This window comes from Rousettus aegyptiacus, unplaced genomic scaffold, assembly GCF_014176215.1.
Source record: "Rousettus aegyptiacus isolate mRouAeg1 unplaced genomic scaffold, mRouAeg1.p scaffold_m13_p_6, whole genome shotgun sequence".
NCBI lineage: Eukaryota > Metazoa > Chordata > Mammalia > Chiroptera > Pteropodidae > Rousettus > Rousettus aegyptiacus.
The window spans coordinates 70,894,576-70,913,805 of NW_023416309.1; the positions used below are offsets into that span (position 1 = coordinate 70,894,576).

Below are 19,230 nucleotides of genomic sequence, written 5' to 3' on the forward strand. Positions count from 1 at the left end.
TCTTCTTATCACCATAATATGAAAAGCCACAGGGGCATAATCAGGAAAGATGGGAGAAGCAAGAGTGGGCATGCTCCCTTGGCCCCAGTTCAGAGATGTCTGGGCCGGGGTGGAGGGAGGTGGGGGTGGGGGAGCCTTTGCGCTCATCTTACCTTCTGCTGTGGGCTCCAGGCATTTTTCACATGTGGTGCCCACCCGTAGGCATTGGGAGATTCCCAGATGTTGCCATCTTACAACCGAGAGTGTTAAATAAGTCTACACATGCCCTCTCCCACATCTAAAACAAACGGAGCTCCCAAATCTTGTTGTCAAGGCTTGAACTGGACAGAGTTAGCATAGCACCTGAACAATCCACTCTCTGGTAACCCATCACGATCACACATTCCACCAACCCAGAAACTCCAGGTCTCCTGGTTCCTGAGCCTGGGTCAGATGAAGGAAGCAGCCCTGCCCAGTCACCAACCTAACGCACATTCCACCAAAACTTGAAGACAGATTGCAGAGAAGCTTCATTAATTTTTCACAAGATTCATCTAATAGTGGCTGAGCAGAGATGAGACAGAGCCACATTAGGAGTGCCTGCACCAGAAGCCTGCAAAGGGTTAACCCATTAGCCCATATCCTGGTGAGCTCATCCTGGCTGGAGCCTGCTCAGTGGCTGGTATCCTCCCGCACCAGCTCCTGGATGGGGCCAGGGAGGCTTTCTTTAACTGGGATGAAGAACTTGAACAGAAACTCATTGCCGGCTTCCTTCCTATGCAAGCTGTGTGTGATTCCCAGGTCCCCCATCTTCCCCCTGGGACATCAGGACAGTAAGTAAGGAGGGGATCAATCCCCTCTTCCCTTCCTTCTGTTTCCCTGGAGGAACAAGCTTGTTTTAACTTTGCTTTAGAGTGTGTTGAGTCTTTGATCTGGAGTTGAAAGGCAAATGTGAATGACAGGCTAAGGAAAGGGGGCTATAACTTGGGAGGGAGTGAACCAGCTGCCAACAGGCAGGAGAGGACTGCTCAGTGAAAATCCTGGCAGAAAGTGGTGGCAGGAGAGAAGAGGGCTGCCCCTGCTATGCACCTGGGAGAGGGGAAGCTGTGTGTGTGTAGCATCCAGCCTTCACCCTTGGTAGGCATTGAGGGGAAGGGCAGGGCAGGGACCACACTTGCAAACCAGGGCAGAGGCAGAAGCAAAATTGCCAGAGAGTGAAGTGCAAGGCTGCTCTCAAATCATGGAGTGCCCAGAGTGTGCTCCTGGGCATCCCATGTCAAACCTCAGCATCTGCCCATCTCTCCCTGATGCAGGTGTGGCAGGCACCCTGGGCAGGTGTCAGGAAAACAAAGCGTAGCATGCTCCTGGGGCAGTCTTCATCTTAGAAAGGGGAAGCAAGACAGGCACGTGGAAATATGGTAAAAATACGTGGGGCAAACATGTGCTACAGGGACCATACACCTAGGTAAAGCAGACGTTACCACCTGAGCTACTTTTCCACCTTATTACTGGGCAGGGCCTGGGCACCGGCTGTGTGGCCCAAACACAGAGGTGAGTGGCACTGTCCAGGGGAGAATTTCCCTTCCTAGAAGCTCTGTGAGCAGGTGACAGATTGTGACTGTGCCGTGGTGACAGCAGCAACATATTCAGAAATGCTCTGGCCTCTACTTTATCAGCTCAGGCGCTGGGCCCCACTGACCTTATCAGAGGGTAGCAGTCACCAACTGAATGTCCTGTTGAGGGGAGGGCAGCAACTAGCATTGACAGCTGGGCGGAGTGCTGTGGGGACGCCACTGGGCAAATAGCAAGACCCTCCGCAACTCAAGAATTAAAAACAAACAAACAAACGAACACCTTGGTCTTTCTCAGGAATAATGAATCATGTTATTTCCACCATTCGCATTTTGTGGCCTGCCCTCCCCTCTTCTCCCTTCAGCTGACCCTGTTCTCTGGGGCCCAGCCTCCTCATGCTAAAGCAGTGTGTGCCCTCTCTCTCCTTTGCTTTCAGTCCTTGCAATTCCCAGAATAGTCTAGCTCCTATCAAGAAAGAGAAGCTTGGGAAGGGGTAGATAATGCCAGGCCCAAGTGCAGAGGGACTTCTTATAATATCAGGGTTGCCAGATATATTACAAGGATGCCAGTTAAATCCAATTTCTCATAAAGAAAAAATACATTTTAAAATAAATATGTCCCATGCAATATTTGAAGATTCTTGTACAAAAACGTCTTCGTTATTCATCTGAAATACAAATTTAACTGGCATCTTGTCAGCTAAACCTGCCAACCTATTAATACTGATGGCTTTTCATCACAGTCAAGGGAGACTTGGGAATGAGTGCTGAGGTAAAGAAGTGCAGGTATAGGGGTGGCAGGAGACCAGGAAGGAGAGTAGTGAAGAAAACGAGAGGGGAAAAGGCAGGACTCCATCCTTGAGAAAGCACAGTAGGTATGCTATATAAAAGACCAGGATTTGGGGTCCAGCAGCTCTGAGCCTCAGTTTTATCATCTGTAAAATGAGAATGATAGTGAGAGTACCAGCCTCTTACAGCTCTGAGGATTAAAAGAGACGCTCCGCACGAAGAAGGTTGCATGCACCAGGCATTTTCTGCTCCACTGGATGATGGTGGTGGGGACTTTGTGGCCGCTCTGTCACAGGCCTTTTGCTGCTCTGCTGGTGCTGGCTCCGGGGTCCCCAGCTTCAGGCCCCACAAGCTCAGCAGCTCCACCCAGCAGTTCTGGGCCTAACCCAAAACAGCTATTACTGCAGTTCCATTCACTGCCCCATTTTATGTGTCCTCTCCATTCGCTTTTCCCCAGTTTGAAAAGAAAATCAAAACTGTCCCAAAGGGGAGCAGGATAGACTGGAACAAATGGGCTCCAAAACTCCCCTTCAGATTCTGGCTCGATACGTACTTGCTGAGTAACTTTGGGCAAGTCACTTCACCTCTCTGATCCTCTGTTTCCTCACCTGAAAAATGGGGTACTATGCATCCCTTCCTCAGTGCCTGGTCCAGAAGGTTAGATGAGGCAATACAGATAAAGCATGCAGCATGGTTCCCAGAACACAATGAGTCCGATAAATGGCAGTTATTATTATTGTATGAAAAGTGTCAACCCTCCCAACACACTTTTTTTTCTGCTTCGGAAAAGCTGTTCAGGATGCCTTGGGGACTTTAAAAACATCAGCCAGTCTTGGCAAGGCATCCTTCCATTAGAGGTCAAGGAGGGAAGGAGGAGGGAGCTGGTTAGCAGGTCCCCCTGCCTTCTTACAGCTTCCTTTCATGCCCCCTGGTTAGCTAGTCCCATCCTACTATTCTCACTCTAAAAACAAAACTGTGTATTGTTGACAACAGTTGTATGTAAAGAAGCAGGAATGGTAACTTGACAGTTGTAGTAATAAACGCTCCTGCCATAGCTCCCTATTTATTGAATCAGTTAATAAGTATTCACTGAGTCCCTAACTTCAGCATAGTGCTGAGCTACTTTTCAAAGAGCATAGAAAGTTGAGAAAGCCCAGCTTCTCCAGGAATCTGGGAGGGAATGAAGAACTTCTGATCCTATAAGTACAGACACCTATCTGGTCACCTCCAGGGCAATAATTCACTAACTTCATTTTCAATTGCCACGCTCATTAAATGGTGCATTTCAAACACTCAAGAATCTACCAGAGGGAAAAGTATTTGGTCCTTATTATCTTGGATATTCATTGTTGCCCACTAGCTTGCATACTCCCCATACACCACCAAATCCTATGATGGGAGATGAACATATGAGTGTGTGAGAAAAAGCCAAAATCTCCCTGTTAGTTCTCACCTCATTTCTTAGAGATGCCACTGAGTGAGTGAATGTGTGCACTGAGCTAGAAAGTGTGGGTGACTCGAGCTCCTCTGTGGAGAGATACATTGTCTTATTCATCTGTAACTCCCTATCTAGCAGAGGATGGCACACAGGAGTTGCTTGAAAACTGTTGCAATGTCAGCGAGCACTGTTAATTGAGAGCTGTTTAGCAACATGGGGATGAAAGATCAACAGTCAAACACTGAAATGATATATGTAGGCAGGGTCTCCAAGTATGTGCGCAATTAAAAGTACCTGGTAGATAAGTAGACCAGTGCTAACAAGATTAAGAGACAGTCCCTTGGGTCCCTCCCTTCAGATGCAGTGTTTCACTAACCCAATCCAGTCTTTGCTTTGTCCAGGGTCACACTGGCTTCCTGAAAGTCTCTATTTTCCTTCAAGGATGGTATCTTTCCAAATATAAGGTGAAAAAGATGAAACTCTTGTTATTCTTGTCCCTTCTCGCTCCCACTCTGCCTCCCTCCCTCCCTTTCTCCATTTCCATCCCCAGCTCCAGCCCCATCCCTATTCCCCATCCCTATTCCCAGCCCCAGCCCCATTCCCATCCCTATCCCCATCCCCATCCCTATTCCCACCCCTAGCCCCAGCCCCAGCCCCATCTCCTGTCCTCAGTTCCCAATTTCTGCAAGAAGCACCTTCACTTCCTTTCAGGATCAACTCCACTTGGAATTAGTTACACAGTCTTTCACATAAGAGCCACATGACTCACCTCACAGAGTTCCCTTTAATCAATATCTCTACCCTATTCTGGGGCCACCTCAGTTTTACCCACACCTCTACTTTCCTTGTCTTGGGTAATATGTTTCCTGCCCGCACCCCTACCCTGGTCCCATGTTTGATCATACAGCTTCAACCATCATCAACATACTGCCATCCCTGGTTTAGCTACACATCTACCTGCTTCCCACCCTGGCCCACTCAATGGTTAAGACTTTCACAGTTGTTTTTCCTGGAGTGTAACTTATATACATGGAAATGCATAAATTTTAGCATACCATATTGACAAATGGATCCCCTCATGTGTCCCACATCAATACCACTAGATAGAATGTTTTCATCCATGCCCAAAAATCCCAGTGAGCTCCTTCCCACATTTACAACCACTGTTTTGAGTTTCGTCACCTTGGATTTTTTTTAGAAGTTTCTAAAATGTCAAATAAACAGAAACATACAATATATATATATACTCCTGTAAGTCTGACTTCTTTTACCCAGCAATCTGTGAGACTCATCCGCGCAATGTGTGTGTATTAGAAGTTAGTTTATTTTTGTTGCTTAGGAGTATTCTATTATGCTCTTTATTTTTTCTTCTGCTCATGGACATTTGGGTTGTTTTCTGGTTTGAACTATTATAGATAAAGCTGTTATGAATATTCTTAAACAAGTATTTTGTGAACATACATTTCCACTTCTCTTGGACAAAAAATTCCTAGGAGTGGCATTGTTGAATTAAAGAGCAGGTGTATGTTTAACTTCATAAGAAACTATCAAACCTTTTCCCAAAGTGGAAGTGCCGTTTTACATTCCCACCAACAGTGTAAGAGCTCTGCCTGTTACATGTCTCACCAACATTTGGTATTGTGAAATTTTAAATTTTAAACCATTCCAGTGAATGTATGGGTGTATCTTATTGTGGTTTTAATTTGCATCTTTCTGTTGAATATCATTGTCAAGCACTTTCTCACGGGTTTCTTGTTCATTTGTCTTCCTTTGAAATGGGTTCGTCCAAATCTTTTGCCCATTTTCGAAATTCAGCTTTTCCCCCATTGAGCCCTTGAGCCTTTTGAGCCACTTGTTTCTTGCTTGGCCCACTTCCAAGTCTGGAAGTGTACTGTTGCTTTATTTCCCTTTCTAATAAAGCCATTCCTTTCTTCTGTAAAAAGAAAAAAAAAAGAAATTGGGTTATTTGTGTTTTCATTAATAAAATGTAGTAATTCTTATATATTCCATATACAAATCCTTTAACAAATATGTATTTTGCAAAATTTTTCTCCCAGTGCATAGCTTGCCTATTTTCTTCTTAGTACTTTTAATAAGAAGTCTTCAATTATGATGAACTCTGTTTTTTTTTCTTTCTTGATTATTTCCTTCTCTGTCTTGTCTAAGAAATTCTGCCTGCCTGTACATCACAAAAATATTCTTCTGTTTCCTCCTGAAAGCTTTATAGTTTTAGCATTTATGTTCAAGTTATGTCCATGATGCATCTTGAATTAATATTTATTGATGGTATGAGGTGAGGTCAAGCCTCACTTTTACTCATATGACTATCCAGTATTTCTGGCAGCATATGTCGAAAGAACTTTCCTTTCCCCATTGAATTATTTTGGTGTATTTGTCAAAAATTGATTGTCCTTGGTTATTGTTTGGCTTGCTAGGCTGGTTGCTAGAGCTAGCAGTCTGATTTCCTACAACTCTGACTTATAAATAGTAGGCTGGCTTCTGCTCTGGTAACTGTAGAAGTAGGGTTTGGTTTCTTGGGCTGGTTGCTGCATATTGTGGGTCAGAGTTCTATTTTTATATATTGGCAGGCCATTGTCTACCTGAATATTCAGCCTCTCCTTTGATATAAACATTTGCAAACATGTATAAAAGTAATGAACTGCCATACATCCATCAATTAGATTTCATTATTTTTTATTATTTTTTTCATATTTGATTTAAAGTTTAATTTTTCATGTAATCATGGCATCACAACATTTCATCTCTGTATGTTATTTCAAGATGCATCTCGATATCTATAACGATGTTTTCTTATGTATCGACAACATCATCATCAGACCAAACACAAATTTTAAATTCTTAATGTCATCTAATACCCAATCCATATTCAAACTTTCCTAAAATTATCCCACAATGTCTTTGAACAATTGGTTTGTTCTAGTCAGATCCAAAAAAAGGAACATATTGTATTTAATTATATCTTTTCATTATCTTTGTTTAAACATTTTATTGATGTTTAACATACACACAGGAAAGTAGTCATATAATAAGTATACAGCTCAAATAGTACACACCCATGTCACCAGCTGTAGCCAAATCAAAAGTCAGAACATTACCAGCACCCCAAAAATCTCCACCATGCCCTGTGTTTTCAGATACTACCTACCAAAGGTAACTACTATCTTAACCCCTAATAGCATCAATCATCTCATAGGTTTTTAAATTTTATGTAAATGAAATCTCTTTTTTATGTAAGTGAAATTTTATGTAAATAGAAATGTGTCTGGCTTCTCTTGGTAAGCGTCCTGTTTGAAGATTCATGTATGTTTTCACGAGTGGGTTGTCATTCTTTCCTTCTCATTGCTGCATAGTCTTAGACCAAGGTGCCAGCCTGTGGCCAGTGCATTCTGAATTGTGTGCTACAAATAAGTTCCACCCACTAAAACTGCTTCCTGACATTCCAAACATGACCCCTAGGGGAGAAGGAACTATTCTCCCTTCTCAAATAGCTGTCCTAAAAATTGAGCCACCATTCAAATCTGTCTTTAGTCCAAGAGGCCCAAGGTCTCTGGCCTTTGCCTGTCTCTCACCTGGAGACCCTTACCTTAATTATGTCTGCAAAGACCTTTATTCCAAATAAAGTCATATTCTGAAGCACTGGGTGGACAATTCAACCCAATACAGGGAGTGAGGAACACTTTGAGACATTCAAACCAAACCTCCAGAAACTTAATCCAAACCTGAAAGTGTGGCTCTTCTCACTGGCCCAGCTCCCCGGGTGTTGCCAGGTCCCTTACAGAGCTGTAGCACTGGGGCTAAATCATTTGAGCACCTGCTAAGTGCCAGGTGGTGTACCATTGGACACTATTGGGTGGAAGGGGAGTAAACTAAGCCTTGGCCTTGAGGCAGTTTGCAAGTTAGAGGGGAGGGAAAGGCCAACAGGCAGCAGTGATTTTCCACCAAATCAATTTTGCCCCCCGGGGGACATTTGGCAATGTCTGGAGACATTTTTGATTATAGAAGGGGGGGAAGTACTACTTGTATCCAGTGGCCAGGAAAGTTACTAAATAGCCTATAATGCATAGGACAGCCCCTATAACAAAGAGTTATTGGGCCCAAAATATCAATAGTGCTACTGTTGAGAAACCTTAGTATCGGCAAAAGAATAAAATCTTCTAGGACTTTAATAAAATAATGTAAAACTCATACTGCCCCTGAGTTGGCGATTTTCAGAAAACCTGGAATCTCGGAATTCAAGCTTGATTCACTGCCTATGGACTTATTTAAAGTAGTTTAGAAGTCCAGTCCTTCAATACAACTTCTTCATTCCACAAATGGCAAAAAAAAAAAAAAAAAAAAAAAAAAAAAAAAAAAAAGACCATAAAAGAAAACAATTATAATGTATAATGGCTATCAGGGACATTGCTTGAATTCTTATGTGTCACATGATGCAGTAATGTTTTGTGAAATTTGAGAGTTGCCACAACCCTATGAGGCAGATACTCCATCATTAGTATTTTATAGATGGAACTAGTAAGTCTCAAGGGGAGTTAAGTAACCTGCTCAAGGTCCCAGAGTTTGGAGGAAGCAAACTGGGTTCAAATAGCAGTCCTTCTGATATCAAAGACCTGGATCTTTCAGTCACATACAGGCACTACAAGTAAGTTTTGTGACTTGCTCGAACTGTGAAGGAATGATTCTTCCCAGTACAGTATTTATTTCACAGCCTGACCCGGCCTGCCACTCACTATCCCAAGGACCCACCCCAATTCTTTAGTACATCAACTAAAATAAAGGTTCCCTTTCCTTGGGATTTCATGGGCTATTATAATTTGGATGATAGATAGATAGAAAGACAGATAGATAGAGATGATAGCTAGATTGTAGATAGACAGACATCTAGGCAGGATGGCCAACCCTTTATCTTAGGAAGTACAGATACTGACAAAACCAATGATCATCTTCCACCACTGTCATTTCATAAAATAAAGAATATTTCAATGCCAAACAAGAACATAATTTCAGAGTAAAAATATTCTTTAGAATTAAATAAATGTAATTATGAAAAACTTATAAGTGTTCTTATTTCTCTGTTTTATAGTGAGCTACTACACAATTACTGGTCTATGCCATTTCGTATTCAGTAAAAGGTTATTTTACTGCAGAATAAAGCCCCAAAATGAAAAACTCGGACGTTCTCATAGTTGAAAGACCCTCAGGACTCATCTGGATCAGTATGGTCTAGTGCAAGGAGCTTTAAGTCCAAAGACCTTGGCATGAGTCCCAGCGCAGCCACATAGGAAGTGGGGGTACTTCCACCACTCTCCCTGAGCCCAGGCTCTGCCCTCAAAAATGGGAATAAATGAATGACATCCTCTCAGATCCAAAGAGCGTGGGTGAGGTGCTCCTGGTATGGCCCAGTTAGTCTCATCTCCCTCTTTTGGAGTCCAGGAATTCATTATTTCTGGCAGTGGTCCCGCTTCCATGACCTGATGGCCACCTTACATCCAGAGGGTGGCTCTCACAGAAGCAGGTTCTTCCTCTTCTAGACCTGCTCTCCTCTGACATAACTGAGATCTGCGGCACTCCTACTTCTCCATCACAATATCTCCAGCATCTGAAGGCCACGAGTCCTTCTGCCCCTAATCTTTACCACAAAGAAGTGAAAATGGCTACCCAATTTGAAAATCCTACTGAAGATGTCAGAATGTCCATCTAAGAAAACGGTTGCAGTAACAACACAAACTTTCCAGCTAGGGTTTCATAATGCATTTTATGATCCCTCCCCTAACCCTAGCCCACAGGGAAAAAGGTCACTTTAAAATAACTATTTAGCTTATGAAATACACCACAGGATCAAAAGAGAAGTGAACACCTGGTGCCTAAACTTACAAAGCACATCCATCATATTTTTCAGTTTTTGGAAACAGAGATTCAAATGTCTTCTTTCTGGATGAGTATATATAAACATGAATATCTACATTCTAAAAGCATGGCAATGTAACAATTCCTATTTCCCCGCTGTCAAAGGGGACGGCTGTGAAAATGCTCTTCTAGAAAGTGGGAGCATTATGCTTCGGTGAGAGTGGGAACACCAGTCCAGGGGTTGAAGCCTGAGCTGCTGTGAGGTATGCAGGGAGTGAGGGTTAAAGGGATCAGTTTGAAATTACCATTGTAGCAAGTGTTGAAAGAGAAATCATTCACTAAAGGGCCCTCCCTTGGCAAAGAAGAAACAGCAGGTTCCACAGGGTCGGGGCTTGGGAGCCACCAGCTCCAGACATCATCATCTTTGTCCCAAGCTATCTTTCTTTCAGTGCTAGCACCACAGTTCCAAAAATGCACCTCTTCTCTATATTTGAGTCTGGCCTTCACTCTATTTGGGGTGAGTAGAGGTGGCGGGGGGGGGGGGGATCCAATGTGACTGGGAAGAATAGGCTACCTTCTTTCCCAACAAATTGTCATTCTTACTCACAAGAAAGATATTAGTAAATGCTTATTCGAGTGAGGCTTGAGGTAGCCTGACAGGAAACATGAAAGAAGAGGCCAGAGGAAGAGCCTGGAAAACCTGGAGGAAGAAAGGGAGTGCAAGCCAAGGACCAAAGGCAGTTAATCAGATGAGAGAGAAAGACAGAGGCTTGAGAGAGCAAGGCTTGAGAAAAGTTGTCATAGGCAGGCACGGGCCCTACAGAAAAAAAGTGAGAGAGTTTGTGGATTCAGGAAACAGGAGAGAGTGGCCAGCATGGTCCCAAAGAGCAGTGACTACCTGAGCTTACACAGGGGAGGCACTAGGCTCCTACTAGGAAGAACAGTATAAGCAGTGTATAAGCACTGTTGTAAAGAGAGCTGGATATACTGTTAGTGACCAGTGGAAGGGAAGGAGGGAGGGAGGGAGGGAGGGAAGGAGGGAGGGAGGGGGAGAGAGAAGGAGAAAAGGAGGGATGATGTGGAAGAGGGAGGGGAAAGAAAAGCTATTCATTTACTTACTCATTCAATTAAAGCTATGCAGGATCTCTAGTGCACAGAGCACTGTCCTAGACCCTTTGGAAATAATGCAAAGATGAGTTAGGGTGATGATCTGGGCTCTCCTGGTCTCCATTTCCTCTCACACAGATAAAGTATCTAATATCAAGAAAGTACCTAAAATCAGTCATTCACCTCTTATTGCCTTATTGCAAATATGTAGGCGTTTGCACTTGAACCTACATTTTCAATTACAGAAAGTAAGATTTTAAGCCCACCTTAAAAGCTTTTGAGCCAGCAAGGCTTCGGTAGACTATTTGGCAAAGAAGTAGTACCAATCAGCAGGTCTGAAATTGTTCCGTACAGGCGACCATCTGCTTCCCCCGTGTGGGGACCAGGGGATGAGACCACTCTGGTGACTGAGAGGTACACAGAGAGGCTCTAGATGAGAAACTGGAATAGACGGTTGGGCTTGACTCTGTACACTTCCAGGCCTAAGAATGGGAAGGTGGGAATCTGATGTAATTTATGTGGTGGAGTGGGGAAAGGGGCATTTAGATATTAGAAGATCACACTCTGAACCTGAGGCATCACTGTCCTATGTTACAAAGCGTATAAAATCTCAGGCTGCACTAAAAGATGTTGTCTGGCCCATACATAGCCTGGTGTTTTAAAAGAAGAGCACATTGGGTTCAAATCCAACCTGTTGTAGTTTATTACCTTATGGCAAATTGCTTCACTTCTCCAAGCCTTAGCTTTCTCATCTGTAAAATAGGACTAATGCTTAATTCATAAGGATATTGTGAGGTTTCAGTTTGATGAAGGAAGTGTTTAGTGCAGTGCCTGGCACACAGTGTGCATGCACACACAAGTTTATGTATAAAGTATCACTACTCTAATGGGCAAATGATACCATTTATGGAGTGTTGGCAATATGCTAGACGTTGTTCCAATGCATTATGTGTCTTAACTCATTTAACCCTTTTGAAAAGCCTATAGGTAGTAGTATTATCTCATTTTATGGCAAGAAAACTAAGGTACAAGACATTAAGTAACTCACTCAAAATCACACAGCTATAAAGCAATTGAGTCTGAAAATAAGATGCATTCAATAAACTCTAGATTTTATTTGCTTAAAGGGCACCACTGTTCTCTGTTTTAAATATCAAATAAATATGAGATAATATTTATCTTTTACAAGTAAAAACATACCAGCTCAAATGGTTTCATATTTATGTGGATCTCATCTAATTTTCCTTTTTGCTTCAGCACTAAAACTCTGTATTACCTTCCACTGAGAGCCAGGCTGGAGTTGACGCATGTTGAGAACAGGAAGGCTGCTTGAGGATTCCTTCGGCTTAGCCCTTGCTTCTAACTGTGTGGGTACCAGGTGCCTAGTCCCGAGGAGCTGTGACGATGGAGGCTCTTCCCAAGGTGCTGGAGGTCGATGAGAAGTCTCCAGAATCCAAGGACCTGCTGCCCAGCCAGACTGCCAGCTCCCTGTGCATTAGCTCCAGAAGTGAGTCTGTCTGGACCACTACTCCCAGAAGTAATTGGGAAATCTACCGCAAGCCCATCGTCATCATGTCCGTGGGTGGTGCCATCCTCCTCTTCGGCGTGGCTATCACCTGTTTGGCCTACACCCTGAACCTGGGTGAGACAAGCTTTAAGGTCTTGAAGATGATAGGGCCTGCCTTCCTGTCCCTGGGACTCATGATGTTGGTGTGTGGGCTGGTGTGGGTACCCATCATCAAAAAGAAACAGAAGCAGAGACAGAAGTCAATGTTCTTCCAGACTCTCAAGTCCTTCTTCTTAAATCGTTGAAGGCGGCCTCATCTTCTGTACCCTCATCCCCTGCCACCTCAACCAGGAGAAGGAGATCTGATGAACAACATCCAACCTCCCATCTCCTTGATGGTGGGGCTTGCCATAAAAATGATCCAGGCAAACCCTCTTCCCGTACCTGTAGCAGAGAGCTCAAGACTCCACCCTCCATGCAGCTAGGGCACATTGCTGAATGTATCTCATTTATTCTTTGTTATTACTGATGCTTCCCTTAGATACTGGCCATAGCCATCCCCTTACATGGCTTTCATTCCCTGTCATGCATCCAGGCATCACTCATCTAACTCTTTCTACCAAGTACTATGCATGTTGGGAAATTCCTTGGAATGGGCTGTGCCCCAAGGAGAACCTCATGTTTACATATCTGAGTGCCTGAGCTGGAGTCCACATTTGCATCCTTCTAGAACCAAACCGACCCACAGAGGTTCTTCACAGAGGGGAGGAAGGGGTGACTTCTTACCCACTGAGTTTGCCAGCCCAGCTTCCTTTGTGGGCAAGATACTGATGCATTGCAAGACACCAGACAGGTCACAAGTATCAAACATTCCAAAAAGTAAATGGTGAAGGGTGATGGAAAAGACACTTTCCAAGAAGGCACATTCCTGGACATGGCTCTGGGAGTCAGCCAGCCAAGGAAGTTCAAGTCTCAGTTATATACTATTTATACCAGAGGCAGTCCTCTTGACCTTCTAATTCCTCCTTGACTACTCTGCCCTCTGAACTTGCCAGCTAGCCAATGACAATTGCACGTTGCCCTAACTTTCTCTTTGCCTTAACACTTGATTCTAGAACACCAAGATGGAGAGCTGTAGAGGGATTCCACACGATTGCTCTCTCCTTTACTTCCATCAAGAATCAAAACCAGGACTATTAAATTCCACATTTGAATAGCCTGTATGTACGTTTCCAGAGATGGAATTCACTTTTGAAAATTCCAACTCATGCTCTCCCTGCACCAACCCCATCAAACAAACAAACATTTATTGAGTGTCCTGCTTTGGGCCAGGCCTTGGGTTCGTAGCAGACAGACATGGTCCCTGCCTCATTTTCTTTCTGAAGTGAGAGATACAGTCAGGCCAACAAGCCATTGAAGTAACCTGTGCTAAGTGCTTGACTGGGGAAATGTGGGTGGGTGTGAGAACTCAGATGGGGCACCTAGCCTTAACACAGACTTGGGAGAGGAAAGATATTGCCACAGGCTGTGTCATCCAAACTTGAAACAAAAGGAAAGAATTGAGCTCTCAAAGAGGACAAAGGAGAGGTATTTCAGGAAGCAAAAACTGGGCGAGGGAAGGGAGACCATGATAAAATTAGAAAACTGCATAGCAACTTTCCTAACCTCCAAAATGTTTCCTTTTATCTTCTTTTGTGGCCTCCTTCTCACCTGCTTCCCCAAGTGCCTCAGTGCAGCTTCTCCAGGGTGTACATAGAGGACCTCCTAGGGTGTATGGGAGAAACAGGAAGAGGGTTTCCAGAAGGCCTACCAAGAAGAAAGCACACATAAAGTAGGTGCCCCCAAAACCTGGGGCTTTCTGTAGTAGCCAGAAGCCCTTAGGTGACAGGCCAGGAGGGACATCTGTGAGAAAGCTAGCCACCATGCTGCCATAGGCCAGGCCCCAGGACCAGTGGCCAGCATTTGGTAACAAACTGTGAGAGGAAGATATCCTGCACTGTAATAACCACTGGCTTGAGCTGACTCCCTTCACTCCTCAGCCTTCTGGCCTCCTGGTCACCATGGCAGCCTCTCTAAGAGACCTTCAGGTTATCTCCACCCTTCATGGTAGTTCCATATGCAGCATCAGAACCTCACCTTGTACTCTTTACATTATGGGAAATTCCATGGGGGCCAATATCCACCACATAGGAACATCTCCTACCCCTCTAACCTAAGGAGCCAGAGTTCAAGGAGACTGTGGCCTTTGAGCTTCACCCAGAATGGCCGTGCCTCTCATTTATTCATCGTGGCTTGGTCCTATCTGTCCCCTGCACATACGTGGTCAGAATAAATTCTGGGGGTGTAACAAGTGCTATGTCACTAATCGTAGTTTCAGGGCCTCAAGTTACAAGACTTGTAGGTCATTATTTCCTTTCTCTAGCATGAAGGCAGATTCAATATCAGCCCTGTAATATCACTCCTACATTCCTTGATTCTTACGTGGGAGAAAACTGGGTGAACTTCCAGCTAGCTCATTGGCAATCCCCACTTCTGTGTCTCAATTGACCTGCCCAAATGCTTGTCGTCTGAGCACAGCTGTGGGAGGAGGACCCAGGTGGATGTTGCTGACACCTATGTCTCAGTGGAAGGAAGTTTGGGGACTGCCATGAAACTAGAAAGTGTTCAAGTTCTGGACGCACATTGTAGTCTGCAACAGCACTTGTTCACACCCCTGCTCCTCAAGCTAGTTTCTCAGCAAGAAAAGTGAGGAGAGAGGTCTGAGGAAAGAATCCCCAAACATCACTTAACCCCACTGAGATCTCCATATGCATATGGGCCTAGGAACACATTACATCATGCTGAGGGGCTTTTGCCAAAAACCATTACTACATGAAAACTGAGGTATGGGTGTGCCCGATCTGTGAATGTAGCCCAGGTCAGTTGCCACATTTCTGGGGGAAAAAAAGCATCACCACCATGACTCCTTTTATGCCTGTGGGTCCAAGGACAGGACCAGTGTGCTCAGCTAACTGGATTACCCTACCCACAGCTATTCTGTCTGTGAGAGTTTGATTTAATCTGAGGTCTAATGCAATTGTTGTAATGTTGAATTCAGCATTCTACTTATTCTATTTAACAGTGTCTACTGTGTTTTCATTGTGTTTCATCAGACATTCCAAGACTGTATCCACAAATTTATCCTTTTAAACTGCCCCCATCACCACACGTTCTCCTCTTCCGCCACCCCAGGGAGCCATCTGGGAGAAAGGGGACAGTGTGGGTTTCATGTATGGTTCTTCAGATGCCTCATAGGGGCTGATGACCCCATGCTGAGATGCTGATGGGGCAGACAGAAGAGAAGCTCCTGACTCTTTCCATCCCCACAAATCCAGCACTGAGACCGAAAAAAGAGATAAGAAAAAAAGCATCTTCCAGAATGAATCAGGGGCCCAGGGTGAGGCAGGCAGCTATACCAAGGTCAGCTTGTCAATTAATGTCCCCATAAGCTCAGGAAAGCAAGCACAAGAAAAAGTGGCAATTTAGTTCCCAGGCCCTCTTTGTCCTCCTTCTTTCTCCTAAGCCCTTTTTTTTTTTTTCTCCTGGTCCAGCCTTTCTGCTTCTCTATGTCTTAAATCCTATTAACTTCTGGGGCCTTGCTCTTTGGCTTAGATGGCCGGCCACCTTCTCACTGTGTCTTCATATGGTCTTTGCTCTGTACATGTGTGTATCCTATCTTCTCTTCTTGTAACTGGATCAGACTTCATCCCAATGACCTCATTTTAACTTAATTATCTCTTTAAAGACCCCGTCTCCAAATACAGTCACATTCGGAGGTATTGGAGGTTAGTACTTTAATGTGAATTTGGGAGAGTGGAAGAGACACAATTCACTCCTTGCAAATTCCCTTTTGCTGTGTAAGGTAACCTATTCACAAGTTTCTGGCTTTAGGACCCAGATATCCTGGATGGGAGAGGCATTAATCTGTACGCCACAAAAACCTTCACCTTTATACCTCTAGCAGCTTAAATGCAATCTGCCTCAAAATGGGGTTCATCATCCTCCTCCTCCTCTGTCACTTGTCTCAGGGAATGACACAACCATTTGCCACTATTTCAGCAAGTTGCCCAAGCCAGAAATCTGGTGCTCTGAGAAAAATGTCAGAGACCACTACTTGTCTATCCAGTATCCTTTCCCCCATCTTCTCTGGTGATAAGACTGTTTTATTGGAGGCAGCAGTATGCCCAGCTAAATTATGACTTTCCTCAGCCTCCCTTATGACAAGAATAGACCAATGAGATGTATATGGAAATTATTAGGTGGAGGCAAGAGAAGCTCTTCATCTGCCATAAGCGCTTTTCCCTTCGCCCTCCCTTCTTTGAATTTAGACTTGATGCTTGGGACCACCTTGGAACCATGAACTGATCTCGAGAATGGAACCCATTGTCAAGAAGAGCAGAGCATATTGTTAGAAGACTCCTACGATGCTGGTGACATCTAGGGAGATACTGGACTGCCTAACCCCATCTCTTACAGGAGATATAACTAAAGTCTTATATTAAGTCTATTATTTGAGGTCTGTTACTTGTAGCCAAATATAATTCCTACATATATAGGTGACAAGTCTGGGGAAAGAGTTATTTTCTTCCTCTAGGCCCAAAAACAATTTTATTAGATTTAGAACTGATAAACTTGGAACGAAGACTATCATAAATAAGTTCCAAATCAGTGCAACTTATTTGTTCTCCACCTCAAAGCATTCTCTGAGTTTCTGAGAAAGAAACGAGGTGGAGGTGGTAAGAGCAGCATGACCATGAAGGTCCTAGACTTCTTGTCCCCTCCCCCTCTCCCCCACCGCCATGGGTGGTAGAAGGGGAAAAGAGTGGTGTTAACACAGGGCACTCATCCTTCTCTGTGACCTGTCAGGCTGCCCCACCCGTTTTAAGAGCTGAGACAGGGGTGGGTGGGACAGGGTGGTAGGAAAGAACTGATTGTATAAAACTAGCCTCATCAGTTGGAGGAGACACCTGGATGCTCAGCAGTCTTTCTCCCAGGTTTCAGGTTCCACAGTTGTCACCATCAAGGCAACTTAAACTTCTCTAAAGTCTAGCATTCTGTATTGGTTGAGTGTGTAGACTCTGGAGAAAGCCCGCCTGGGCTTGCATTTCACCTGGGCCTCTGCAGCTCTTTGAACTAGACAACCTATTTCACTTGTCCATACTCTCACTTCGCAACTGTAGATGGGGTTAATGAAAGTGCCTACCTCCTCCTGAGCTTTAGCTGAGATAACCCACATAAGGCTTTTATATAGTAAGCCCTGAATAGTAGTTATTATTAATATAACAGATGACATAAGGGAGTCTAGGCAAGATTTGGGTATTCTCCTAAATTGTTTTACATAGGGAAAGACTACAAGTATGTACAACTGAATGTGAGATGATTAGGTAAAAAAAAGGGAGAGAGAATTGGGGGTGGGAAGTTACTATATACTCTGTAGTTTGGAGAATAGGAGCCTGATACCAGCCAAAGACTTTATTCTGACATATTTGACTCCTCCCTCTTCCTCTGCCTCCCAAGCATCCTTAGTGAATCACCAAGGTCTGTAGCGTCTACCACCTTAACATCTCTCAACATTGGCAATTCCTCTTAGGGCTGAGACAACTCATTATTTAATAAAATGCATATTTTCCCTCCACAGTGAGGAGTGAAGTCTCTGTCCCACCAGGTCCACATGCCCCAGAACCCCTTGTGTCTAGGAGTGAGCATGTGCCAGGCTTAAGGAAACAGAGGTGAAATGTGACTGCTAGGCTGGGTCTTGTTGGAAGTTCTTCTCCACAGTCTCTTCTAGCTCTGTGCTGAACCACAATATGCCAGGAGCCTAACTCTGAGTCATCCAGGTAAGTATTATGGACTGAATATGTCTCTCTGAAATTCATATGTTGAAACCCTAACCCCCAATGTCATGGTATTTGGTCATGGGGGCTTTGGGAGGTAACCAGGTTTAGATGAGTTTATGAGGGTGGACTCCTCATGATGAGATTAATGTTCTTATAAAAAGAGGAAGAAACATGAAAGCCCCTCCCCTCTCTCCCCCTCCCTCCCCTCTCTCCCCCTCCCTCCCCACTACACACACCCATGTGTCATGTGAGCACACTGGGAGAAGACAGCCATCTACAACTGAAGAAGAGAGTCCTCGTCAAACACCAATCTGCAGCACTTCGGCCTTGATCTTGGATTTCCGGCCTCCAGAACTGTGAGAAATAAATGCCTGTTATGTTTTGTTATGGCAATTTGAACTGACTAGGACAGTAAGGAAAGCCCTGTGAAGATCAGAAACACCACCTTGGACTGGTACATAAACTAGAAATGAACTTCTACTTTGCATAGCTGCTGAAATGTTGGGATTTGCTTGTTACAGCAGCTATACAAGTGACATTGTCACTGTCACTGCTTCCACTGGAGGCTGTGTAATCCATCTTCTTCATTACTTAACCACTCTCTAACTCTGCTCCTCCCTCTGTCTTATTCTTCTCCAACTCATTCTGCATCCCATACCAGGATGATCTTTTTCCCAAATGCAAAGTCTCGATAAACTTCTTCCTTCCATATTGTCCGTTTGCACAGTCTGTGTTCCCCACTTGAGGACTCATCTCCTCTCACACGATCCCTAGCAGCAAGAGAGTTCAATCCCCACGGAACGTCTTTCAGATCCCATCCCTACCTCGCTCCCTCATCTCTGCGCTTCACTCAGCTCTGATCTCTCCTCCTGAAACATCCTCCCTCTCAGTGCCTCTTGGTTTATCTGGCTCCCACTCACTCTTCTCTTGTTTCCCATCACACTTTCTCCTTCCATCAAACTGCTTATGATCATATATCACAGTTTCCCAAGTCAAATCCAGCTTGAAAAGTGACAACTTATTTGGATAAAACAGTCATGGAAAAATCAGAGGCCTTGGCACTAAATAGACCTGGTTTCAAAGTCCGATTATAAGCTA

At 44.2% G+C, this 19,230-nt stretch overlaps 1 protein-coding gene across 1 annotated transcript; it reads left to right on the forward strand.

Annotated features, from left to right (window-relative positions):
* The first annotated feature begins 698 nt into the window (after window positions 1-698).
* PIRT (phosphoinositide interacting regulator of transient receptor potential channels) lies at window positions 699-14,574 on the forward strand. Its single transcript, XM_036223136.1, has 2 exons — window positions 699-812; window positions 12,007-14,574. Exon 2 carries the CDS (start codon window positions 12,154-12,156, stop codon window positions 12,559-12,561), a length of 408 nt encoding a protein of 135 aa, XP_036079029.1. The 5' UTR covers window positions 699-812; window positions 12,007-12,153; the 3' UTR covers window positions 12,562-14,574.
* Window positions 14,575-19,230: the final 4,656 nt, after the last annotated feature.